The sequence below is a fragment of the Triticum dicoccoides genome, chromosome 1B (genome assembly GCF_002162155.2).
Source record: "Triticum dicoccoides isolate Atlit2015 ecotype Zavitan chromosome 1B, WEW_v2.0, whole genome shotgun sequence".
In the NCBI taxonomy this organism is placed as follows: Eukaryota; Viridiplantae; Streptophyta; class Magnoliopsida; order Poales; family Poaceae; genus Triticum; species Triticum dicoccoides.
In genome coordinates this window covers 346,549,458-346,570,250 of record NC_041381.1, presented here as the reverse complement: position 1 = coordinate 346,570,250, position 20,793 = coordinate 346,549,458, and the positions used below count along the sequence as shown (strand labels likewise).

At 46.7% G+C, this 20,793-nt stretch overlaps 1 protein-coding gene across 1 annotated transcript; it reads left to right on the top strand.

Moving 5' to 3' along the window:
- The first annotated feature begins 14,973 nt into the window (after window positions 1-14,973).
- On the top strand, window positions 14,974-15,873 carry LOC119334366. Its single transcript, XM_037606949.1, has one exon. The coding sequence runs from the start codon at window positions 15,017-15,019 to the stop codon at window positions 15,692-15,694; it is 678 nt and encodes a 225-aa protein (XP_037462846.1). The 5' UTR covers window positions 14,974-15,016; the 3' UTR covers window positions 15,695-15,873.
- The last annotated feature ends 4,920 nt before the right edge of the window (window positions 15,874-20,793 follow it).

The window sequence follows — 20,793 nt, the reverse complement described above, 5'->3', positions numbered from 1 at the left end:
ATATCGATCTTCAATATAATGTACTTCTAGTGGCATGTTTGTTGGGATCCAATGAATTGTGGATTTTATGATCAGATTGTTCATTGAATTTATATAAATCTTTTGAAGTTTCTCTACTGCGTAATTTTATACCTTTGTATTTCTCTCCGATCTGTTCGTCTACTTTGGCCAAGTTTGATAGATTTATCTTCGGTGGGGGGGGTGCTTTGTAGTGGGTTCAATCTTGCGGTGATATTGTTCAGTGACAAAATGACAAAGGCACGTATCGTATTGTTGCCACTAAGGATAAAACCGCGGGGTTAATCTCATTACTAGGTTTTCTTCTATCTACATTATGTCATCTTGATTTTTGCGTTACTCTGTTCTTATTAACTTAATAATTTGAGATGCATGCTGGATAGCGGTCTTGGGGAGGAGTAATAGTAGTAGATGCAGTTGGATTATGGTCTACTTATCACGAACGTAGTGCCTATGTGAGATTATGCCATGAATGGTCATAGTTATAATTTATGCTATTCTATCAATTGCGCAATAGTAATTTGTCTACCGTGCCACTACATGCTTTTGAGAGAGATGCCTCTAGTAAACTTATGGCCCCGACTCTATTTTTCATCAATACATAAACTTCTATGATTGCTCTTTTTATTCTTTTACTTTCTTGCCGCTTTGCCCTATTACAATTTGCTTTTAATCTTGTAAGTAGCAAGAAGAAGGGGATTAACCACCCCCTTGCCTTTGTTGAGTGCAAGCAATTTATTTGTTTCTGTGCAGGTGCTGTCAACATTGTTAGCATTTGTGCCTCCTACTGGTTCTATAAATCTTGGTTCTTAACTGAGGGAAATACATTCTGTTGATGTGCTACATCACCCATCCTCTTCTGGGGAAATCCAAAAACTCCATCATGAGTAGAATTCATCAATACTCTTATCATCATCTGGGTCATCATGTCCATCAACATCTTCATCATCACCATCACCACCATCTCCTCCTACTTTATCGTCTATGAACTATTAACTCAGTACTTTGTTGTGATTAGTTTTTGGTGTTGATTACAAAAATGTAGTTGATGCTTAGAAGTTTTATTGGTGAAAGATTCATATGTTCAGATTATTAACCATATATTCATCTCCTCTGGTCCTGATCCATATGATGTCATGTGAATAGTTCATTACATTCCTGAGGACATGGGATAAACCTTGTTACTAGTAATCATGTGAGGTTGAATAAAGTTCAATGTTTTCATATTATGTTGTTGTGTAATTCTCTAGTGGTGATGTGCGAACATCGACTGCATATCACTTCATCGTCAAGGGCCTACATAAGTGCATTATTTGATTACTTTATCTATAATAGATGGTTGGAGCGACAGAAATTACCAAAACCTAAATTTATGAACCATTGGCATGAGGGGTTGTTGGTACCCCAAAGTTTAATGATATGGTTTGACGTCATCTTAATTACTCTGTTGTATTTGTGGATGCTTGCATAGAGAGTATAATCATAAGTATGTTGTTTGTTCAAATAAGGACCACATATATTATAGGTTCCACCACACAACAATTATGAAGGCAATGAATATTAACATAATGAAACTAGATGAAAGTAAGCCGGTGAAACTCGCATGTGTCATCGAGAGTGATTTAAACCCTATAAATAATACAACCAGGTTGTCCTTAGCATAGTTCAGGATTGAACCAGATGCTGCATCATTGCACTTTTGGTACAATTTACGTTCTGGCATTTATTCTTGCAGTCAAACAAACTATCAAACAATCTTTGCAACTTTTATAGTGATTCCTTACCAGTTTTCACCAACCAATTCCTTCAGCTCCTCGTTGGGTTAGACAATTTTACTTATCAAAAAGGGCTACAATAGACCCCCTACACTTGTAGGTAATCAATAAACTATGTTTGTTTTATTTTGTTCTATGTTGAAATCTTCACATGTTGCTCTATCAAACGATCCTATATGATCTACATTTTATGGGTTGCATGGATTTCGGGATAGGAGAATGGAGAGCGTTGTTGCACGGGCGAACAATTGAGGCTTGGCCGACAGTTGTCCACGGTAGGGGTAGATCTTGGAGGGAGCCGTGAGTGCTATGGCAACCCCTACAGAAGTGCAAAATAGTGTATATGGTATAGTTAAAATTGATTATGTAATAAACTAAGACTACTTTTAGACTATTTGTTGGATGTATGATAGTGTTTGAACCAAGTTATATTACTTCGGTGTAATTTACTCACAATTTGTATCAATGTATTGACATTTAGCAGCTTGTACTTGGTTCCTAGATCCGCCGGTCTTCCGTGGACATGTGCACCAACAAATGGGGGAGGGGGAAATTCACCATTGTAGTCGAAGGTGTTGCACTCGTGTTTATCATGGAATTATTGGAGAATACATAAACTATAGATCTGGTGCAAGTTTTACTAGAAAACATGTATGTATGGGTACTTTATGTTGTGAATGAGTTTGTGTTATGATACGGTGACAAAATATAAATGTGTGTGTGGTTCGCGTGTTGTGCAGAGATACACCACGTAGTTTACACAATTGTAAAATCAAGTATTTACATATTTTCTCTTTAAAAATTTAGTATTTATGTTTCAGCCATTCTTTCGTCCAATTGCGTCCTCTCTCTTCTCCTTTCTGATTTTTTTTCTTCCATCTATGATGTTTTCCCAGTCTTTCTTAAATATCAACTCAAATGCCCCACATCTTATTGGCTTAAAAAGCAATTAAATGTTGATTCAGTCGACCACATGATATGTGTGGTTGGCAACTTCAAAACTGGGTTATGATTTAGTTACATTAATTGCTTTATGGTTACAAAGACATAATCAAAATAAAAAGTGTTGATTTAATTGGCATATAAAGTCCTTTTTTGTATGCACCTATACTAACTCATTGTAATACTTATGCATCTGTAGATAATTGACAAAGAATGTACTCATTTTTATCTTATCGAGATATGCATATTGTGACACTAGGGTAGATAGATTATATAATGAATCTCCACCACACACAAAAAACTATATAATAAATATCCTCAATCAAAACAACAAAATCTCATAAGTCTTACCTTTCTGTTTAACAAAGTCCAAATGACTCAATCTATTAGCTAAAACAAAAGACAATTGTCAAGTTAATTAGCGGAGACCGAACAAAAACCGCTAGAAGACACCCCTAAAACGATGTCATGAGACATGACATCGCACACGTCACCGAGGATCGACTTGGGTACCAACACATACTCTACACATGCCATCAAGACATAGACTGATGTCAAGGATTCTCCCAAGTACCATCATTATCACTTTCATTCAAGAGAGCAACTCCGACTTCGCTACAGCCAACCACCATTGCTGTTGTTACCGCCACCATCATTCAAAGCTTGCGCTGGCCTATGCCGAACAATGGGCCACCTACGCAAACGACCGGCTCCGACGCTAAAGATGGTTCAGAGAAGGGAAACATGAAAGGTTCATATAAGGGAAATATGAAAGGTTCACTCCGTAATGGGTCATCGTGCCCTGCCCATCGCATGTCATCATCACCGCCTAGACCACACCACATAGCTTTGGCTCCATGGCAGTAGAACAAGCACATATACCCGATGAACACACCGCGAATCCGACTACAAAAACCTCGTTGCAGCCCAAACACCACTTGACTATGTCATCGATGTCACACCAACCACCACACCACGCCTCCTACACTATCCATTTGTGGGCACCTCCAGATCACGATGTTGTGCATGGCCAACTCTAAGTAAGAGCAAACATATGATCAATAACTTTAAGATGGCTCCCCAAAAGGGGAAAGTGTAGTTGTAGAGGAACCCACCGCCCAACCCTACACCATGAGCTTGACTTTGGCCTGAACAACATGACCCGGGAGTTGAGCATCATAGATCTTCATGGGGGAACGACGACACCCACAACAACATCGTTGTTGGATGGTAAGAGCATGTCAGGCTTTTGCCCCAAGCAATGAAACCCACCACCCCCATGTAGTGGGCGAACACCGACCGCGCCAACCGTGCATAAAGCCACATCCACTCTTGCCGCTCGCAACGTCTATGGTCGGATTGAATAATATCCTTACAGCATTCGAACGGTTCCACAATAATGACAAACTTAAGATAAGAGGAGAAATATTGTGGTGTTATTGGCGCCTTAGACATTGGCGAGCTTGGTTGTCTATAAGAGGAAAAAGTAACTCTATAAGTGAAAAAAAAAAGAACTCTACAAGTGAGACAGTAAGTAACATTGGTAATTTTTTGAAAAAATCGAAACATTGGTAGATGAGAAGCAGAGAATGAGAATAGAGCTATAGGTTAAAGGCTGGAAATCACGGAACATATTACTAGCTACAACTTGTGGCGACATACCACATGAGTTTGGGGTACGCCAACAGTAATCTACAAACATTGTTTCTGTTTGATGCTCGTTGCGGCAAAATGTCAAGCAATCACACATAGCTGAGGGAACGACTAAACTGGATGGCCCGTTTTAGCTAGGTTGTCATTTCTAAGTCTTTTGTTTTTTGGAACCTCCTAAATGGTTATGATTCAGTTTTTTTCTTTTTTCTGTTGTCATCTTTAAATGTTTTTACAGGGTTTTTCTTGAATTTTCCTTTTTTTCAAAAGTTCATGATTTAGCTTTTTTGTCAATCTTTAAAAATGTCTTTTAAAAATAAACATTCATGTTTTTTGAAAATATTTATCTTTTAAATTGAAAATATTCATGTCTTTTAAAAATAAACATTCATGTTTTTTTGTTAATGGCGATTTTTTCAAATTCATGAACTTTTTCCTTAAAGTCAACATCCTTTTTCAAATTCATGGTTTTTTCTTCAAAACTAATGAACTTTTTCAATTTTTATGCAGTTTTTTTTTCAAATTCAATGAAATTTTCCAAAATCGATGAACTTTTCCAAATTCAATGCCTTTTTAAAAAAAATTGATGAACCTTTTTCAAATTTTATGAATTGTTTCCAAATTTGATGATTTTTAATTGCAAATTTGATGAGCTTTTTGTAAATGAACTTCTTTTTCAAAATGTAAGAACTTTTTTGAATTCACATTTTTTGTTTTTTGTGAAAATTTTCATTTTCTTTTTCATTTTTGTTCTCAAATGTGATTGAGTACATGGGCCGGAACTTGAGACCTACCAGGTAACACAAAACGTAGTAATCACTATGCCATCTTCACACTTGTGATTACTAACTTCTTTTTTCGTTATTTCTTTCTTCAGTTTACTGTGAATCGAGAGGTCATGTCTTTTTTTATTTCTTTCTTTGTTTTTTCTTGTTCTTTTTCTATTTTATTTTATTTTTTGTTTTCTTCAATGCGTGAACTTTTATAAATTCATGAACTTTTCCTTCAATCAATGACCTTTTTCAAATTCATGGGTTTTTCTTCAAAATCATGAACTTTCTGAATTATATTTACTTTTTTTTCAAATTCAATGGTTGGTTTTTCAAAATCGGTGAACTCTTTACAAATTCAATAAACTTTTTTTTCATATTCATGAACTTTTTTAAAAAAACCGTGAACTTTTTTGAATTCACGATTTTTTCCCCCTTTTGCCAATTTGTTTGTTTCCTTTTTCATTTTGTTCTCATATGTGCGATCGAGTAAATGGGCCGGCCCACAAGCTTCGGCGTGTGGGCGCTAGGGGAGCTCCCTGCCGCCTTTAGCACTGAATAGGAACGTGGTAATATTACCCCATATTTTCTGCTAATTACATGGTAATATTGACGCTCGCGCTAACAATTCACGGCCTTGTTCTAAAAAAGTTTCAAATTCCAAAAATTGTTCGCTTTTTAGAAAATGTCTTGGAATTTAAAAAGGTAGTTCATGATTTTTAATTTTTCCCAGAATTTAAAAAATTACTCAAAAAATTCAAAAGTTTACCAAAATTTCCAAAAGCTGTTCATATTGGATTTTGAAAAGTTTTTCATATTTTTTAAAACATGTACAGTTTATTTAAATTGTCTAGTTTTTGAAAAGTACTTGATAATTTTAGAAAATTGTTTTTTTAGGGAAAACATACTCGAAATATCAAGTATTGATTGCTTTTTTAAAAGAAATGTTTGCGCTTTCAAATTTTGTTTGGCATTTTAAAAAATGTTCACTTTTTTCAAGTTTTTTTTTCTAAAAACAATGGAATACAAAGAACAACAAAAAAAACTGCTGCGGTGTCGAGTCAGCTGTGCATCCTGACACCAGGACGACGAACGACAAGGCGGCATGTGAGGAGGAGCGCAGGGAGTGGCGCAATGCGGCACATCGTACAACCCTCGCGAAGCCGGGCGTGGCACAGTACACGGTGCCCGCCGACCCTTGCCCTTGCCGACAAATAGGAAAGGCGGACTGCATGGACCTGAGTCCGCCGCACCAATCATCGCCGTGGCCGGACGCGGCCGACCTGCATGAGCCGGAGCGATTGTCGTGAGCGTACTGCAGCGGCTGGTCAAGGCTACCCCGAGTCCTGGGCAGTCGTCCATCGCTAGAAGAACGACGACAAAGGTGCCAAATGTCTCAGAGGCCATGTCTACGAGGTCACCATCCGGTACCTCGCGTAGTTTAGTTTAGTTTTTTTTTTAATTTAGTTGAAATTGCATGTATTGTATGAAACTTGCTCAATTTTTGTCCATTTTCATGGACTTCATCCGTTTGCTTAAATATTCGTTTAAAATGTGGATGTACATTTGGTCTGTAGGGTTAGACGCAAACTTGTTGTCTAAAATCTAGATAAAAGAATATGCCTGAAGTTCAAATAACATGGGTAGGCGGTGACCTTGATTTGCCCAATATTGAAAACAGTCATTGTTAAGGGCATCTCCCACGTTGACTCACAAAATCTCTTTCCATGGATGGGGACCAGTCCCCGGACACAGATGCGAGATCCGGTTGTCCGCATATATTTCAAACATTATTTCAACTAACTGGATGGAATTCATGCAAACACGATGGATTTCATATAAGCTGGAACACATTCATTACAATTTGGTCATATTTTAACTAAACCTGACTCTAAACCTAATATAAATGATCGCCGCTCCGTCGGGGCATGAGCACCATGAAATGAGCTCCAGCTCCGCCTCGGTAGTCTCCAGCTCTACCTCCTTAGCCTCCACCTTCGCAGTCATGAGCCCCGGAAATTGAAAATGTTCGTCTCCACGTCGCTGTCAAGCGGTTAATCGGCCGACGATGTTCAGCCCACCGAGCTTGCCTTCAATGGGAGGGCAGGGGCGCTGGCTTTTCTGGAACTCGAGCACCGGTGACCTCCCATGCTCTACTCTTTCTCGTTCCCGACGGTGCTCGCGGACATGCCAGCTTTATGGTCGTGTCGGCGGGGCGCGACTGTGGCGAAGCTGGCGATGTCCTTCTCGTCGTTGCTCTTGCCGAACACCTCACCCGCCGCCTCGTCCATATCATTTTAGGCGGCCTGTAATTCTGCCTGATAGAGGCGGTACCACCAGCGGGCGCGGAGGATGTCACGGGCGGACCTGTAAGAGTTGAGCAGCACTTCCTGCTCTGCCACGTCCATGTCCAACGTGATGGTCGTGCCAGCGGCCAGTTGCTCCTCCGCGCGCCGATGCTCATCGAGGAGGCCGAGGTTGTAGGCCTGGTTGAAAGTGCCTGCCGGAACTTAGCCTCTCGCTCCTCCCGCACCATGTCCGTGTAGTGGACACGGGCCTCGCCGATGGTGATGCGGCATGCACCGACGAGGAGGGGGGCTCTGGCTTGTTCTCAGCCGCGTCCTCGATTGGTACGTCGTCGGCCTCCGTCTGCCCGCCGGCCTACCAGCCGACAGTAATGGCGGCCATCTCCTTCTTCTGCTCGGACGAGAGGCTGTCCGAGAGGGCTTTCGAGCGAGAGGAGGCCATGATAGGCGTGGTGCAGAGAGGAGAAGGGGACAAGAGCAGAATGACTGTGGCTATGACCGGGGCCGGAGTGTATATAGCGGACGGATGGCAATGGACCGCAGTTGTGTGGTTAATGTGGGCGACAGGCGGACGGACGGGTGACGTCAGAGTAGGTTCCTCGGCAAACACATATCATTAATGTAGGGTGACGGACCGACCGAATGTCGTTTGAGCGCGGAGCATTCACGTGCACGGGGAACGGCGCGGGTGGCGCTCTCTCGTCCGGCGTGCCGCTTCAGTGCCCACAGTAGTGAGAGGCCGTGTCCGCTCTGGCTGGCATGAATGCGGCGCTGACGCTCCAGAGTGGTGTTGACTGTTCCGGACGGGAAGTGCGTACGGACGAGGGAGGAGCTAATGGTCAACCATGGCAGTCGAAAGTGGACATGGCAGTAGTCCGGACGTCCGCAAAGCACCTTTAATTTGTCTTCGATTTGCGTGAAAAATATATCCAAACCGACGAGTGATACAGCAATCCGTTGGATGACAACTCGGAATTAGCAAAACCCATAGTTCAGGCGTGGGCGATTCAGGAACAGGCCACGTCCTCAGTTCTTGCTTCCCGGTTATTCTTTTTTCGGTGTCGGCAGCGTTTGCCGTTGAACCCATTCAACTCGCTCACGACGTGAGCACTGACCCAGATCGTTCGCCCGATGGGCAGATCATAGTAGTCAGGACGACTTCAACTTTGGACCAGCAACCTTATATAAATAAATTCGCTGCCGTCTAAGGCAAGAACAAGAAGGACACGTTAGTACACGGAATGCGGAACCAAACACGAACACGGAAGAAATCTCAACCCAGAAAATCTGAACAATCGTGGTGGCCGTTCGGCGAAATGGCACATCACCAAAGACTAGCATTTGACGTAGCACGTGTCTATCCATATCTATTTCTTGTATAGTGCAGGAAACTTTTTTTTCTTTTCCTTTTGCGGTGTAGGAAATGTTGAGGGGGCATTTCGGCTTGGGGTGGCGGTGAGGATGAGAAGAGGCACGACACCCTATCTGGATGGACCGATAGCTTGATGATCAGCCATTACGTGAGCAATTCCTGGTGTTAGGGCATGTACAACGCCGGCGCTTAGGCCAGGCGCCAGGATTCAAGTCCTAGCCGTTATGCGTTCGATCGAAGGATTTTTGCTGGCGTCGATGCCTTTCTAGCCATCGGGCGCTTCCTTTTTTTCTCCCGTACGAACTTTTTTTTAACGAGTGCTATCGATTTTTTTCCACACAAAAAAGAATATAGCGCTTGAGTAGGCGTTCCTCCGTTGGGGAAACAAACTCCTACATCCACGCAAGTTCCATAATTGATTTTTTTATTGTCTAAGTGCCTGATTAAGCGCTCTTGCATTGTAGATGCCCTTATTCTCCATTTCGGAGCAGTCGTCTATCTCGGTGGTCTTGGCGGTGACTGATGGAGGGAGGCACCTCCTATTCGGCTGCACGTTTGGCCCCTTTGAGTCCACCAACTGGCTAGCACTTTCTTCCACCTTGATGGACGTCACATTATCTGCAACCCCTGATGCTAATACTTGGAGGTTGGAACCCTCGAGTTGATTTTTCACTAACTCATTATACGTTAGCCTTGTGGTGGGATAGGGCCCAACCGAGTTGACGGAGCTCTATAAGGTGCAGATGCCACCTCGGATATTTTTTATGGTAACTTATTAGGGATAGACTACCATCTAGAGATCAAGTGTTCAAAAGAAATTAATGGTTGCAGTGATGGGCCATTTTCTCTGTGCAAGTGAAGGAGGACTTGAACCATATACTCTTTTACTACATTTCTGCAGTTTTTATGGAGTTGCTTCAGGGAGGCTTGGGCTCATAGTTGGTACCAAATCAACTTCCCTGAGTGGTACCATCTAATGTCGGCTAACCAGGGCAAGGTTTGCAGAATATTGGGGGTTGAGACTTGGCATGGACCCTATGGTTGACTAGAAATAATTTTATCACTGGACAAATGTATCCATCCAGGACCGTCGATGCGGTTTACGAACTGTGCATTTTTTTGCAGCTCTGGAAGCCCCTCAGCAAGTGGTGGGATAGGACGGCCATCGACAAATTGACTAGGCGATACAAGGAGTTGGCATCGAGATTACTTATTGTGACTTATCCTCCCTGAGACATTAGACCCCCTTTGGTTCATAGGATAGGAATATATCATAAGAGTAGAAAACTTGTACGAAATGAGATACCATGTATCTTAAATTCTATGAATATGAATAGCAAGAGAGATGTCCTTTGGTTCATATCATATGATTTTTTCATTGAGTCTAGGCTAATGTTTATTTTCCTATGAAATATGAAGGATATGAAGAATTCCTCTATAGGAATAGGATTCTATTCCTACAAACCAAATGACTCTAAAGGATTTTCCCCATAAAAATCCTATACTACAGAATCCCTCCAAAATTCATCCAAACCAAAGGAGGCCATAGTTCTTTTGCGGGCTTGTTGAGCTGAACCGGTATCTTTAGCATATAAAAAATCCTTTTGCTATGTCTTGTTCTTTCCAACTGTCCTATATCTTGTGGACCTTCATTTTTCAGCTGTGGTTGTATCGTGTTGTGGCTTTATTTATAAAGCGGGGCAAGAAGCTTTTTTCGATAATGTTGAGGAAGCATGGTCGAAATAGCCCCAGTGAGTCAAACTTGAGTTCAACCGAGCGAGTGTCGATTTCTAGTCCGAGTGGCAAATTCAAGATATGGGGCAACCGATATTGAAGTTTAAATTACAAAGTCACATGGCTCATCCAGTTCTAGTTATGAGAACCATCATATTCAACAATATTGGAGCTTAACTAAGATATGATGTAATCCACGCCTTGAATCCATTCACATAGTCTCCTTTGGTTTGGAGGAATTTTGCAGGAATTTCATAGAATAAGATTTCTATAGAAAAAAAATCATTTAGAGCCCTTTGGTTTGTACAAATAGAATCTTATTCCTATGAAGAAATTCTTCATGTCCCTCACATTCCATAGAAAAATAAACATTGGCCTGGACTCAACAAAAAGATCTAATGATGTGAACCAAAGAGCATCTTCTTTATTATTCCTATTCATAGGATTTGAGATACATGTCATCTCATTTTCTATGACTTTTTTATTCCAAGGGTTTTTCTATCTTATGAACCAAAAGAAGCCGACTTGATCCTATTGGTGAGAAGAAAGAGATCCTTTCTCAACAAAATTAGCCAAAATGCCGCCATAGTAAGATCCAAGCATTCCGTCATAAAACACATCGGGATACATACCATCGGCCTTTGTACCACTTGTATAATGCCCACTTTTTCCCCTATATATAATGCCTTAGAAAATCCTTCTAACAATTAGTGTCAGCTCTTTTTTGAGACTCATAGATAATTGTGAAAATAAGTTGCCTCTACCCAACTTATTTTGACAGCCCAAACTTTTAGATTGAGCTACCGGAATACACTGTGTAGGGGACAATTGTTTTGCCAGCCACTCGTAATAAACCAAAAAAAATATTGATCAGATTTGTAGACGTGGTATACATGATGATCTAATGTGTCTCCTAGATGTCAGAAATCAGTCGGGTTGGCAACCCTTGGATCGAGCACCCCGAGTTGCTCGATTGCGCTTCAGTATCCAGCACAGGGCTACCCTTGCCCGCGCCCTATACCTTCATCCCACATGTTGCAGTCAACCCCCGCCATAACTGCCACTCATTTGCAGCACCAGTAGCAGCGCCCGCGAGCTTCCGCTCATGTCGCCGGTGCCTCACCTCGTAGCATCCCGCATGCATTGATGCTTATTTGCAACATCGCCGCCACTCCCTATAGGACAAAGATTGTAGAGCGACGGACATTGCGTGTGAGGGATGCATAACGGTGGTCGCGGAGCCCTCTCCTGCTTGTAGTCGCCACTTCCGCATCACCAGCGACTGCAGCGCGGCGAATGTTGCCAATGAGGGATTACAACGGTGGCCGTGGTGTCCTCTCCAGCCGACAACCCATGCCGCTTTGCAACATCGCCGCCACTCCCGCAGCACCAACGATTGCAGCGCAACAGCTGTTGCTTATGAGGGGTGTGCAACATGACCGTGGTGGTCTTTCCGTCTTACAGCCGGTGCAGCTTTGTAACATCGCCGACAATCCCACCGGACTGGTGACTGCAACGCGGCGGATGTTGAGCGTGAGAGGTCTGCAACGATGGCCACGCTACCCTTCTAGCTTGCAGTCAATGCTGCTTCACAACAAGGCTGACGCTCCTGCCGCCCAACAAGATGGTCATTGCAGCTCTCTTGGAACAACGCTGCGCAGCACCGTCGTCGTGGTGTTGCTTTGCAACTCGACGGGGAGGCTCGCAACACTGTGGCCCCCACGCGTCACTGGTCGTCGTTGTTGTGCCGCCCGCTCACATCCCATCCCCCATCTGAAGTGGTGGCCACCGGTGTGTGGTGGTGCCTTGTCGAATCCTCAGTCTGCGTGTGAGGTGACGGAGATAAGGCGAGGGCGGCGACTAGTATGGAAAGGGTGCAGGGAGCAGCACGGAGTGGCGCGCGCTTGAGTCTGGTGTGTAGTCGCGAGATTTGTCCATGGAGATGACGGCGACGAGCGGAGTTAGCCGAGAGGGGCGGAGAAGATGCGTGGTGGAGATGAATAAGGTCTCCTTTGGTTGACAGGATTTCTAGAGGAATTTTAGAGGAATATTTTTGTAGGAAAAAAAATTCTTTGGTGACCTTTGGTTTAAAGGAATGAAATCCTATTCCTGTACAGGATTTCTTCCTTTCCTTCATGTTTCACAGGAAAAGAAAAAAAGAGGTCCAACCTCTTGAAAAACTTCCCTGGCGCGAATGACGCGCAAGTCTGCGAGTGTTCCCTTGCTTTTTTTTGACCTCTCGTATTGCTCACCCACTAAGAAACAAAACCGAGTCCACATCCATCCATCCCCCTTCTCTCGCACTGTCACACAGAATGGTGCATCTAACCGGCAAGGAGGACGACAACGGCGGCTGAGCGACGCGGCCATATCCGGACGTTGGCCAGCAAACACCGGCAAGCTAGAGAGCATCTACCGCCGACCTGCTAGCCCTCAAGCTCCAGCGGCATCACTTTTCAGATTTAGATCTATCTTGCCTTATCTCTTCATATTCAGATCTGGTGCTAATTAATGAAAAAATAGTCCAGTCCAGCTTGCTGGTATGAGTTGCCCCAAGCAATTTCCCGTATCTTGAGGCCTCATTCGGTTTGGAGGAAACCAAAATGTAGGAATTAGGAGTAATATAGGAATTTGATAGGATGACACTTGCCATCCTAAAGAATTGTCTTGCCTTGTTCTTACGCATAAAATGAGCTTTAAGTAGATGTGTATATTCCTCCATAAACATAGGAAATGAATAGTATTTCTACAAAATTCCCGTACCCGTTTCCTACAAACCGAATGCATCTATAGAAAAGTTTCCTATGGAATCCATGTTCCTATGTTTTCACATAAAAATCCTCCAAATCGAATGAGGCCTGAGTTTTTAGGGCCTGTTATGAAGTCCTCCCACTCCACGCTTCTCCAACTCTAGGCGTGGAGCCGGACAAAACGTTTGAGCTTCGTGGAGTCAGCTTCACGAAGCGGTACAAGCCTGTAGTGCAAATTGCTGAAGCTGCTAAAGCCCAGCTTCACAAAACGAAGAAGCAAGGAGTTCCTAGTAATTACAAGAGATTACCACCGCGAAGTACAAAAAACGATTCACGAAACAGCTCCCAGCCATGCGTGGGATGCTCGCCTCGCTAGTATCTTGTGCGAGCGCATGTGGCCAGCCCTCCTCCACACAACGATGCAAGGTGGGCTTCCTTCATCCGGCCAAAACCGGCACCCAACAGGCCAATAGACTCCCAGCTGGGCCAAATCGTGGAGAGAATCTATGAACACTGCCGAACGAATGGAATCGCCGGGTGAAGTTGGAAGCAAGCTCCAAAAGCTGGTTTTGTGGAGTTTGAGAAGCCCGGAGAGGTTCAGAACAGGGCCTTAGTCCCTTCCTTCCACTTTTTTGAAAATGTGATTGTACTAAGGTAAAGATGGTAAATGAAGCCATCGATGCTCACTCAGAAGTACAAAAAATTGGATAGATTCAAACTCTTTTTCTTATGGAAGAATGTTCACCTTTCTTGCACACTTTATTTTTGTCTCAGAGTCAAAGGTGAATTTTCTACCCACTGTTTATATTACCTCTACTTCATCATAAAGTACCCCCTCCGTCCTCAAATAAATACAAAACATTGTATTAAATTTACTATAAAGTTTGTTCAATATTGAATCACTTATTTTGAGACAGAGGAAGTAACAAGTAACAGTACATATTTTATCATCTCACTAGTCCCATTATATGTCTGGTTACTCCAAACCTGAAAAAGTAACAGTACAGATTTTACTAACGGCTAGTTGCTTCAAACTTTGAAAAAGTATTTCTTTATGTTTTCTATGTGTGTTCCTATCCTGTAAATCAAATGACATTTCATTTTCTATGATCTCAGCACTCATAGGATTCAAGATACATGCACCATATTTTCTATACTTTTTTTATTCCTATGCAATTCATATCCTACGAACCAGAGATAGCCTAAAGTTAGGATAAGGCAGGGAGAAGAGCGGTGGGCAAGCCCCACGGGTGCACGTGTCACGCAACAGAGGCGGCTTGCGCGGCGAGAAATCAGCCGGTCTAAAAGGATACTTTTCCGTGATCTAATGGATAAACAAAGATAATATGGCTTGTAGTGCAGATAAGGCTTGTAGTGCATTCGTGCTTGAAGAAATCAGGAGACAAACGGACAAGTATGTGCGACCTTTTCATTTGAAGACAACGTGATCCTCCGAACTTTCTTGCATCACATTTTTTATACATTTCTTTATTTTATAAAAATAAACAGTAGAAGGATTGTTCTACGGTCCATGGTCGAAGAAAAAAAGGAGACGAAGTCAAGTCAATTCTTTTGACTGAGCTTTCACTACCATCAGGCATCGACACCCTATATATAATCACATAGCACAGGCAGCAAATCACATCCACACCACTAGCTCAGCGACACAGGCCTGCAAGCCTGCAACACCCGCTACAAAATGAAGCTTCAGGTAGCCACAGTCGCCTCCTTCCTCCTGGTGGCCTTGGCCGCGACGGCCCAGGCCGTGACGTTCGACGCGTCGAACAAGGCGTCGGGCACCTCCGGCGGCCGGCGGTTTGAGCAGGCCGTCGGCCTCCCATACTCCAAGAAGGTCCTCTCCGACGCCTCCGCCTTCATCTGGAAAACCTTCAACCAGCGCGGCGTCGGCGACCGCAAGCCTGTGGATGCCGTCACCCTCGTCGTCGAGGACATCAGCGGCGTCGCCTTCACCAGCGCCAACGGCATCCACCTCAGCGCCCAGTACGTCGGCGGCATCTCCGGCGACGTCAAGAAGGAGGTGACCGGCGTGCTGTACCACGAGGCGACGCACGTGTGGCAGTGGAACGGGCAGGGCAGGGCGAACGGCGGGCTCATCGAGGGCATCGCCGACTACGTGCGGCTCAAGGCCGGGTTCGCGCCGGGGCACTGGGTGAAGCCGGGGCAGGGCGACCGGTGGGATCAGGGGTACGACGTCACGGCGAGGTTCCTCGACTACTGCGACTCGCTCAAGCCCGGGTTCGTCGCGCAGCTCAACGCCAAGATGAAGAGTGGGTACACCGACGACTTCTTCGCGCAGATTCTCGGGAAGAACGTGCAGCAGCTGTGGAAGGACTACAAAGCCAAGTTTAGAGGCTGAACGCACGATAAGTTGATGGGTCATTCACGGTGTGATGGCATAACGCACTACTTCGAATAAGACATGTGTGATGGCATAACACACTATATATACTGAAATGATCAACAGAACATGTACCTTACGCTCTATAGTGAAAGATAAATAAACGATTTCACTAATTCGAAATCGACTTTGAGTTACATGTTACTGGTCTTAAGTTGGCGATACGTGAGTGCGTTTGTGCGGTGGTGTGAGTGTGCGTGTTGTAATCGGTTTTCTAGAAAAAACAAAAGGTTGTTTGGACTTGGAAAGTTTTAAAGCTGTTTGCGCACAACATGCTTGGATGGGTGGATTCAAAACCGCTCTGCGTACCACGATTTTTTGTCCTATATTTGTAGAACTAGACAGTGAAGACATGCAGCATGTTATGGCCCACAAACTGGATCAACTCTGATTGTACTAGTGTTGGATACAAATTCATGATATGTAGTGGCAGCTAGTTTTGAAATAGAAAACCCTAGAAATTAGATTTTGTTGGATGTAGCCCATTTTAGATTGTTTTGTGGTGAATTTGATTCCAATAATCGAATTCGTTTTTGATTCTTTGATTTGCAATTGGTGTTTGATTGATGGCAAGTAGGTCGAAGCTGGAAGAGGGCGATGGATTTGTTTTGCGCCGGGGATGAGCTTTTGCTGGCCAAGTGCCACGAGATATGCACCTGGTTTCCGAGCGTGAAATCTCTCGTGATGCACTCACTGAGCCTGGCGTTGGAAGTTGTCGGCGTTCTGGATACGGGGTACCCAGACTTGCCTGCCTGCGGCCCACTGCGTGGCTCCATCAACGGCCTGATACGACCCAGCTTCAGCATCGACAACTCAAGACCTTCGGGAGGGGCCAAGCCTCGCGAGGCGGACGACGCTAAGACCTCCAAGGGGTCCGGCCTCCTCAGGATGGCTTCCGAGAAGCGGAGACTTATATGCAAGGTGCACCTCACGAGGCTCAGTTGACGTGAGCCATGACGATCAAGGCCAGGCGGGCGCCAGCGGGCACAGAGTACCAGTTTCCTCTTTGGTGCAAGGAAGGCAAGCAGCAGACGCGAAGTCCCGAGGAATCAGCCAAAGGTTTCCATTCTAGTGCAACAAGACCAAGACCGCCAGGACAGCAGGACAGAGGTCATCACGGAGCCAACCACAGCATCACGACCAGAGGCTATTGCAGGCGAAGACCACTTTAGTCAGGATAGGATGTACTTCTTGTCCCTCTTCAAATCTGACCGTTGTGGGCCCGCCAACATTTGGGAAGAGGACAAAGGCCACTATAAATAGGACTTAGCCACCACCACAGAGAGAGAGAGATTCGGACGGAGGGAAACCATTCCTCCTTCACCAGCTCTCTTGAGCTCAAGAACACCTCACCTCCTGAGGCCGTTCATCCACTGTACTAGTTCATCCTCTGCCCCCCGAGGCAATCCACCACAAAGCTGGAGTAGGGTATTACACCGCAAGGTGGCCCGAACCAGGATAAACTGATGTGTCTCTCTGTCCCTTTGAGCTAGACGCGCTAGGCTGTGAGGATCGCGAGTAGGAAGGCTGGGTAGGTTGAGATCTCCGCACGCACCCCAGAGTTCGAACCTATCAAGGGTTTGTGGAACCCGAAATCCGACATTTGGCGTGCCAGGTAGGGGTGCGTCGGATTTTCTCTTCCATCGATCGATCCACCGCTACTCCGACACTTCCATGGCTGACGCACGTCGGGCTCACGCTGAGCGCCGGGCCGAGGTTGCTGCCTGCGTCGCTCAGACGGCACCGGCGGGCGACGGCTGTCCTCGTCGTCCTCCGTCACCAGCAGCCAACGCCGCCACGGGCCCTGCTAGCCACGAGCATCAAGCTTCCTCGCTGCGCCACAACGGGCGCACCGCCACTCCGTCGCTGACCCCGGTCGCTTCGTCTTCCCACGCGCGTCGCGGCCCGGCGAACGCGCAAGCTGCTCTGCTCATGGCGCGGGAGCTCCTTCGCAACTGCCCAGTCGACGACTTCTATGATGAGTGGCTCGAACGCATCGCCGAGCTCGTCAGCGCCGGCGAAGACTCTGCTGCGCCGGCCCGCTCACTGCCTCAGCAACCGCCTGCCGCGGGCGACATGGCTCACGGGGCACCTCCACCACCTCCAGTCCAGGACGCCATCGTCGAACCAAGACGGGCAGCACCGCGGCGCGACCCCCAGTGTCAGGCACCTGCGCGTGAAGAGGCGAGCTGTCAAGTGGTGCAGCGGCCCTAAGAAGATGCATGTACGCTCCCCGCACCTCCATGACAAGACCGTGCGCCGCCAGTGGTGGCGGCACACGTGCACCAAGATCAGGCTCCACCTCCCCGACGGGCTCCGGTGACCACAACAGGGTGTCGTGCGTTCACCCCAGAGTTGTGCAACGTTGTCTGGCCGGGCAAGTTCAAGCCTGACTTGCCCCCGCGCTACGACGACACCACCGATCCCACGGAGTTCCTGCAGCTCTACGAACTGAGCATCGAGGCGGCCAGCGGCGACGAGAAGATCATGGCGAACTGGTTCCCCATGGCCCTCAAAGATGGTGCACACTCCTGGCTCCTGAACCTTCGTGTGGGGTCTATCTCTTCCTGGGATGAGATGCGCGACCGCTTCAACGCCAACTTCCAGGGCACTCGTGACCGCTCGCCGGCCGCGGGTGACCTACGACGCATCAAGCAGCAGCCAGGAGAGACCCTGCAGGAGTACATCCAGCGCTTCAACAACGTTCGCCTTAAGATCCCCAAGGTGCGGACGAGGCCATCATCTCAGCGTTTACTGATGGCGTCCGCGACATCAAGATGAAGGAGGAGCTTGCCATACATGAAAACCTCTGCACAGCCCTGAAGATGTTCAACATGGCAAACAAGTGCCCGAGGGTTGAGGAGGAATGCATCTCCCTCCTCGAGCTCCCCGATGCTGACCTAGAAGACAAGAAGGCCAAGGCCAAGGACGTGAAAGGCAGGGGGAGGCTGTGCTTGCAGCTGAACCGGAGATGAAGCGCGGCTGCGACCACCCTGAGTCATCCAAGAGCAGCCGCCGTTCCGCGTCGGTCTGTGAAGTATGTTGGAAACGGTCTTATACCTGTCGTATTGTAATCTAACTCTGCATTGTTGGTCTTATATATATACGAGATATGTGGAGGCTATGCCCCACGCAACCCTAAATCAAACTTGGTAACAGAGCCTCTTTTCCAAGCCGCACCGCACGCTCGTTTTTCGCGTCGCCGCTCGCTCGATCGCATCGCCGCTCGACTCGATCGATCTCGCGTCGCCGCTCGTTCCTGCGTCAACGCCCGGCCTTGCAGCTCCTGTTCGATGGCGTCTGCTTCGTCTTCTGCAGCGATGCAACTGGCCATTATCGGCCCGGTTGTGACGCCTCCGGCCGTGACGGCGCCAGTCCCGTCCATCGCGCCTTCCCTTGGCGTACGACTGGATCGCGACAACTTCCCGCTATGGTGCACCCTCACCGTGACGCATCTCTCCGGTGCCTCTCTCCATGGCTACCTCGACGGCTCCGTCGCTGCTCCGCCCACAACCATCTCCCAGGGGGCGGGTGCTGCTGCCACCACTGTGGCAAACCCTGCGTATGCAACGTGGTGGACGCAGGACCAGAAGGTCCTCGGGATGCTCCTCTCCTCCATGACGGAGGACATTGCGTCTCAGCTGATCAACTGCAAGTCCGCTGCTGCCGCGTGGACCTCCATCCACGCCATGTTCAGCGTGCAGAACCGTGCCGGGGTTCGGCACATCCGGCGACAGATTCAGTCGCTGAAGAAGAACGACATGACTGCCAGCGAGTACATGCACAAGGTGAAGGCTCTTGCTGACGCCATGGCCTCCGCTGGATCCCCTCTCGCTGATGATGAGATCATTGACTACATGCTTACCGGATTGGGCAAGGCCTTCAACCCGATCGCGGCGTCGCTCAGCGTCGTGGTCACCCCGGTCGCGCTGGCTGAGTTCTACTCCATGGTTCTCAACTATGAAGCGCTGCAGCTGTCATAGCAGGCCGACGATGAGGAGTGGACCTCGTCGGCCAACGCCGTGGCACGGTCCGGTGCTCCCACCCCCATCAACCGTCCTCGAGCACCCGACACTGGTCGCGCCACCGACGTCCGCCCCGCTGGAGGCTACCCGCAGCAACAGGGGCAGGGCTACGAGCACGGCGGCCAAGATAACCGTCGTAACAACGGCGGTGGAGGAGGCGGCAACGGCCGCAATGGCAATCGTCGCTGGCACCCAAGGTGCCAGATTTGCAAGAATTGGGGTCACGAAGCCAACACCTGCAAGAAGCGCTTCGATTCAGACTACTCCAGCGGCAATGGCCGCTCGGCATATAATGCATCGACCTCCTCCAACAACTCCACGCACTGGGTTCTGGACTCCGGCACCACGGATCACCTGACTAGTGGCCTGGAGCGTCTTCAGTTCCGCGAGCGCTACGGCGGCCATGATCAGGTTCAGGTGGCCAACGGCTCAGGTTTGTCTATTTCGCATATTGGGCACTCGACCTTAGCCGGTTCTTCTCTTCGCCTGAACAATATTTTACATGTTCCAAATATTAGCCAACATCTTCTATTAGTCTATTGTCTTGTGTCGGATAATCGTATCTTCATTGAATTTCATAAATATTTTTTCCTTGTTAAGGACAAAGCCACCAGGAGAATTCTTCTTCGAGGTAGAAGCAAAGGAGGGCTCTACCCTCTTCCACTCGAACGAGCCTCGCATCTGTCCGAGCGTCAAGCGTCGTCCAGCGTCCGTGTCTCCTCATCTCAGTGGCATCAGCGTCTCGGTCATCCATCCAAAAATGTCGTCAGTTCCATTGTTAGGAATAATGATCTCGAGTGTTCAACCTCAGATACTTATGCTTTAGTTTGTCATGCTTGTCAATGTGGTAAAATTCGTCAACTATCTTATACTGCTTCTGCTCGTGTGTCTATTATGCCTCTTGAATTAGTTCATACTGATGTTTGGGGCCCTGCTTGTGCTTCCTCTGGGGGGGTACAAGTATTATGTGAGTTTTATTGATGACTACTCCCGTTTTTGCTGGATCTATCTACTAAAACATAAGTCTGATGT

What these genes read in the sequence shown, in the direction of transcription:
- LOC119334366 (XM_037606949.1), top strand. Translation starts at nt 15,017, where the DNA reads ATGAAGCTTCAGGTAGCCACAGTCGCCTCCTTCCTCCTGGTGGCCTTG.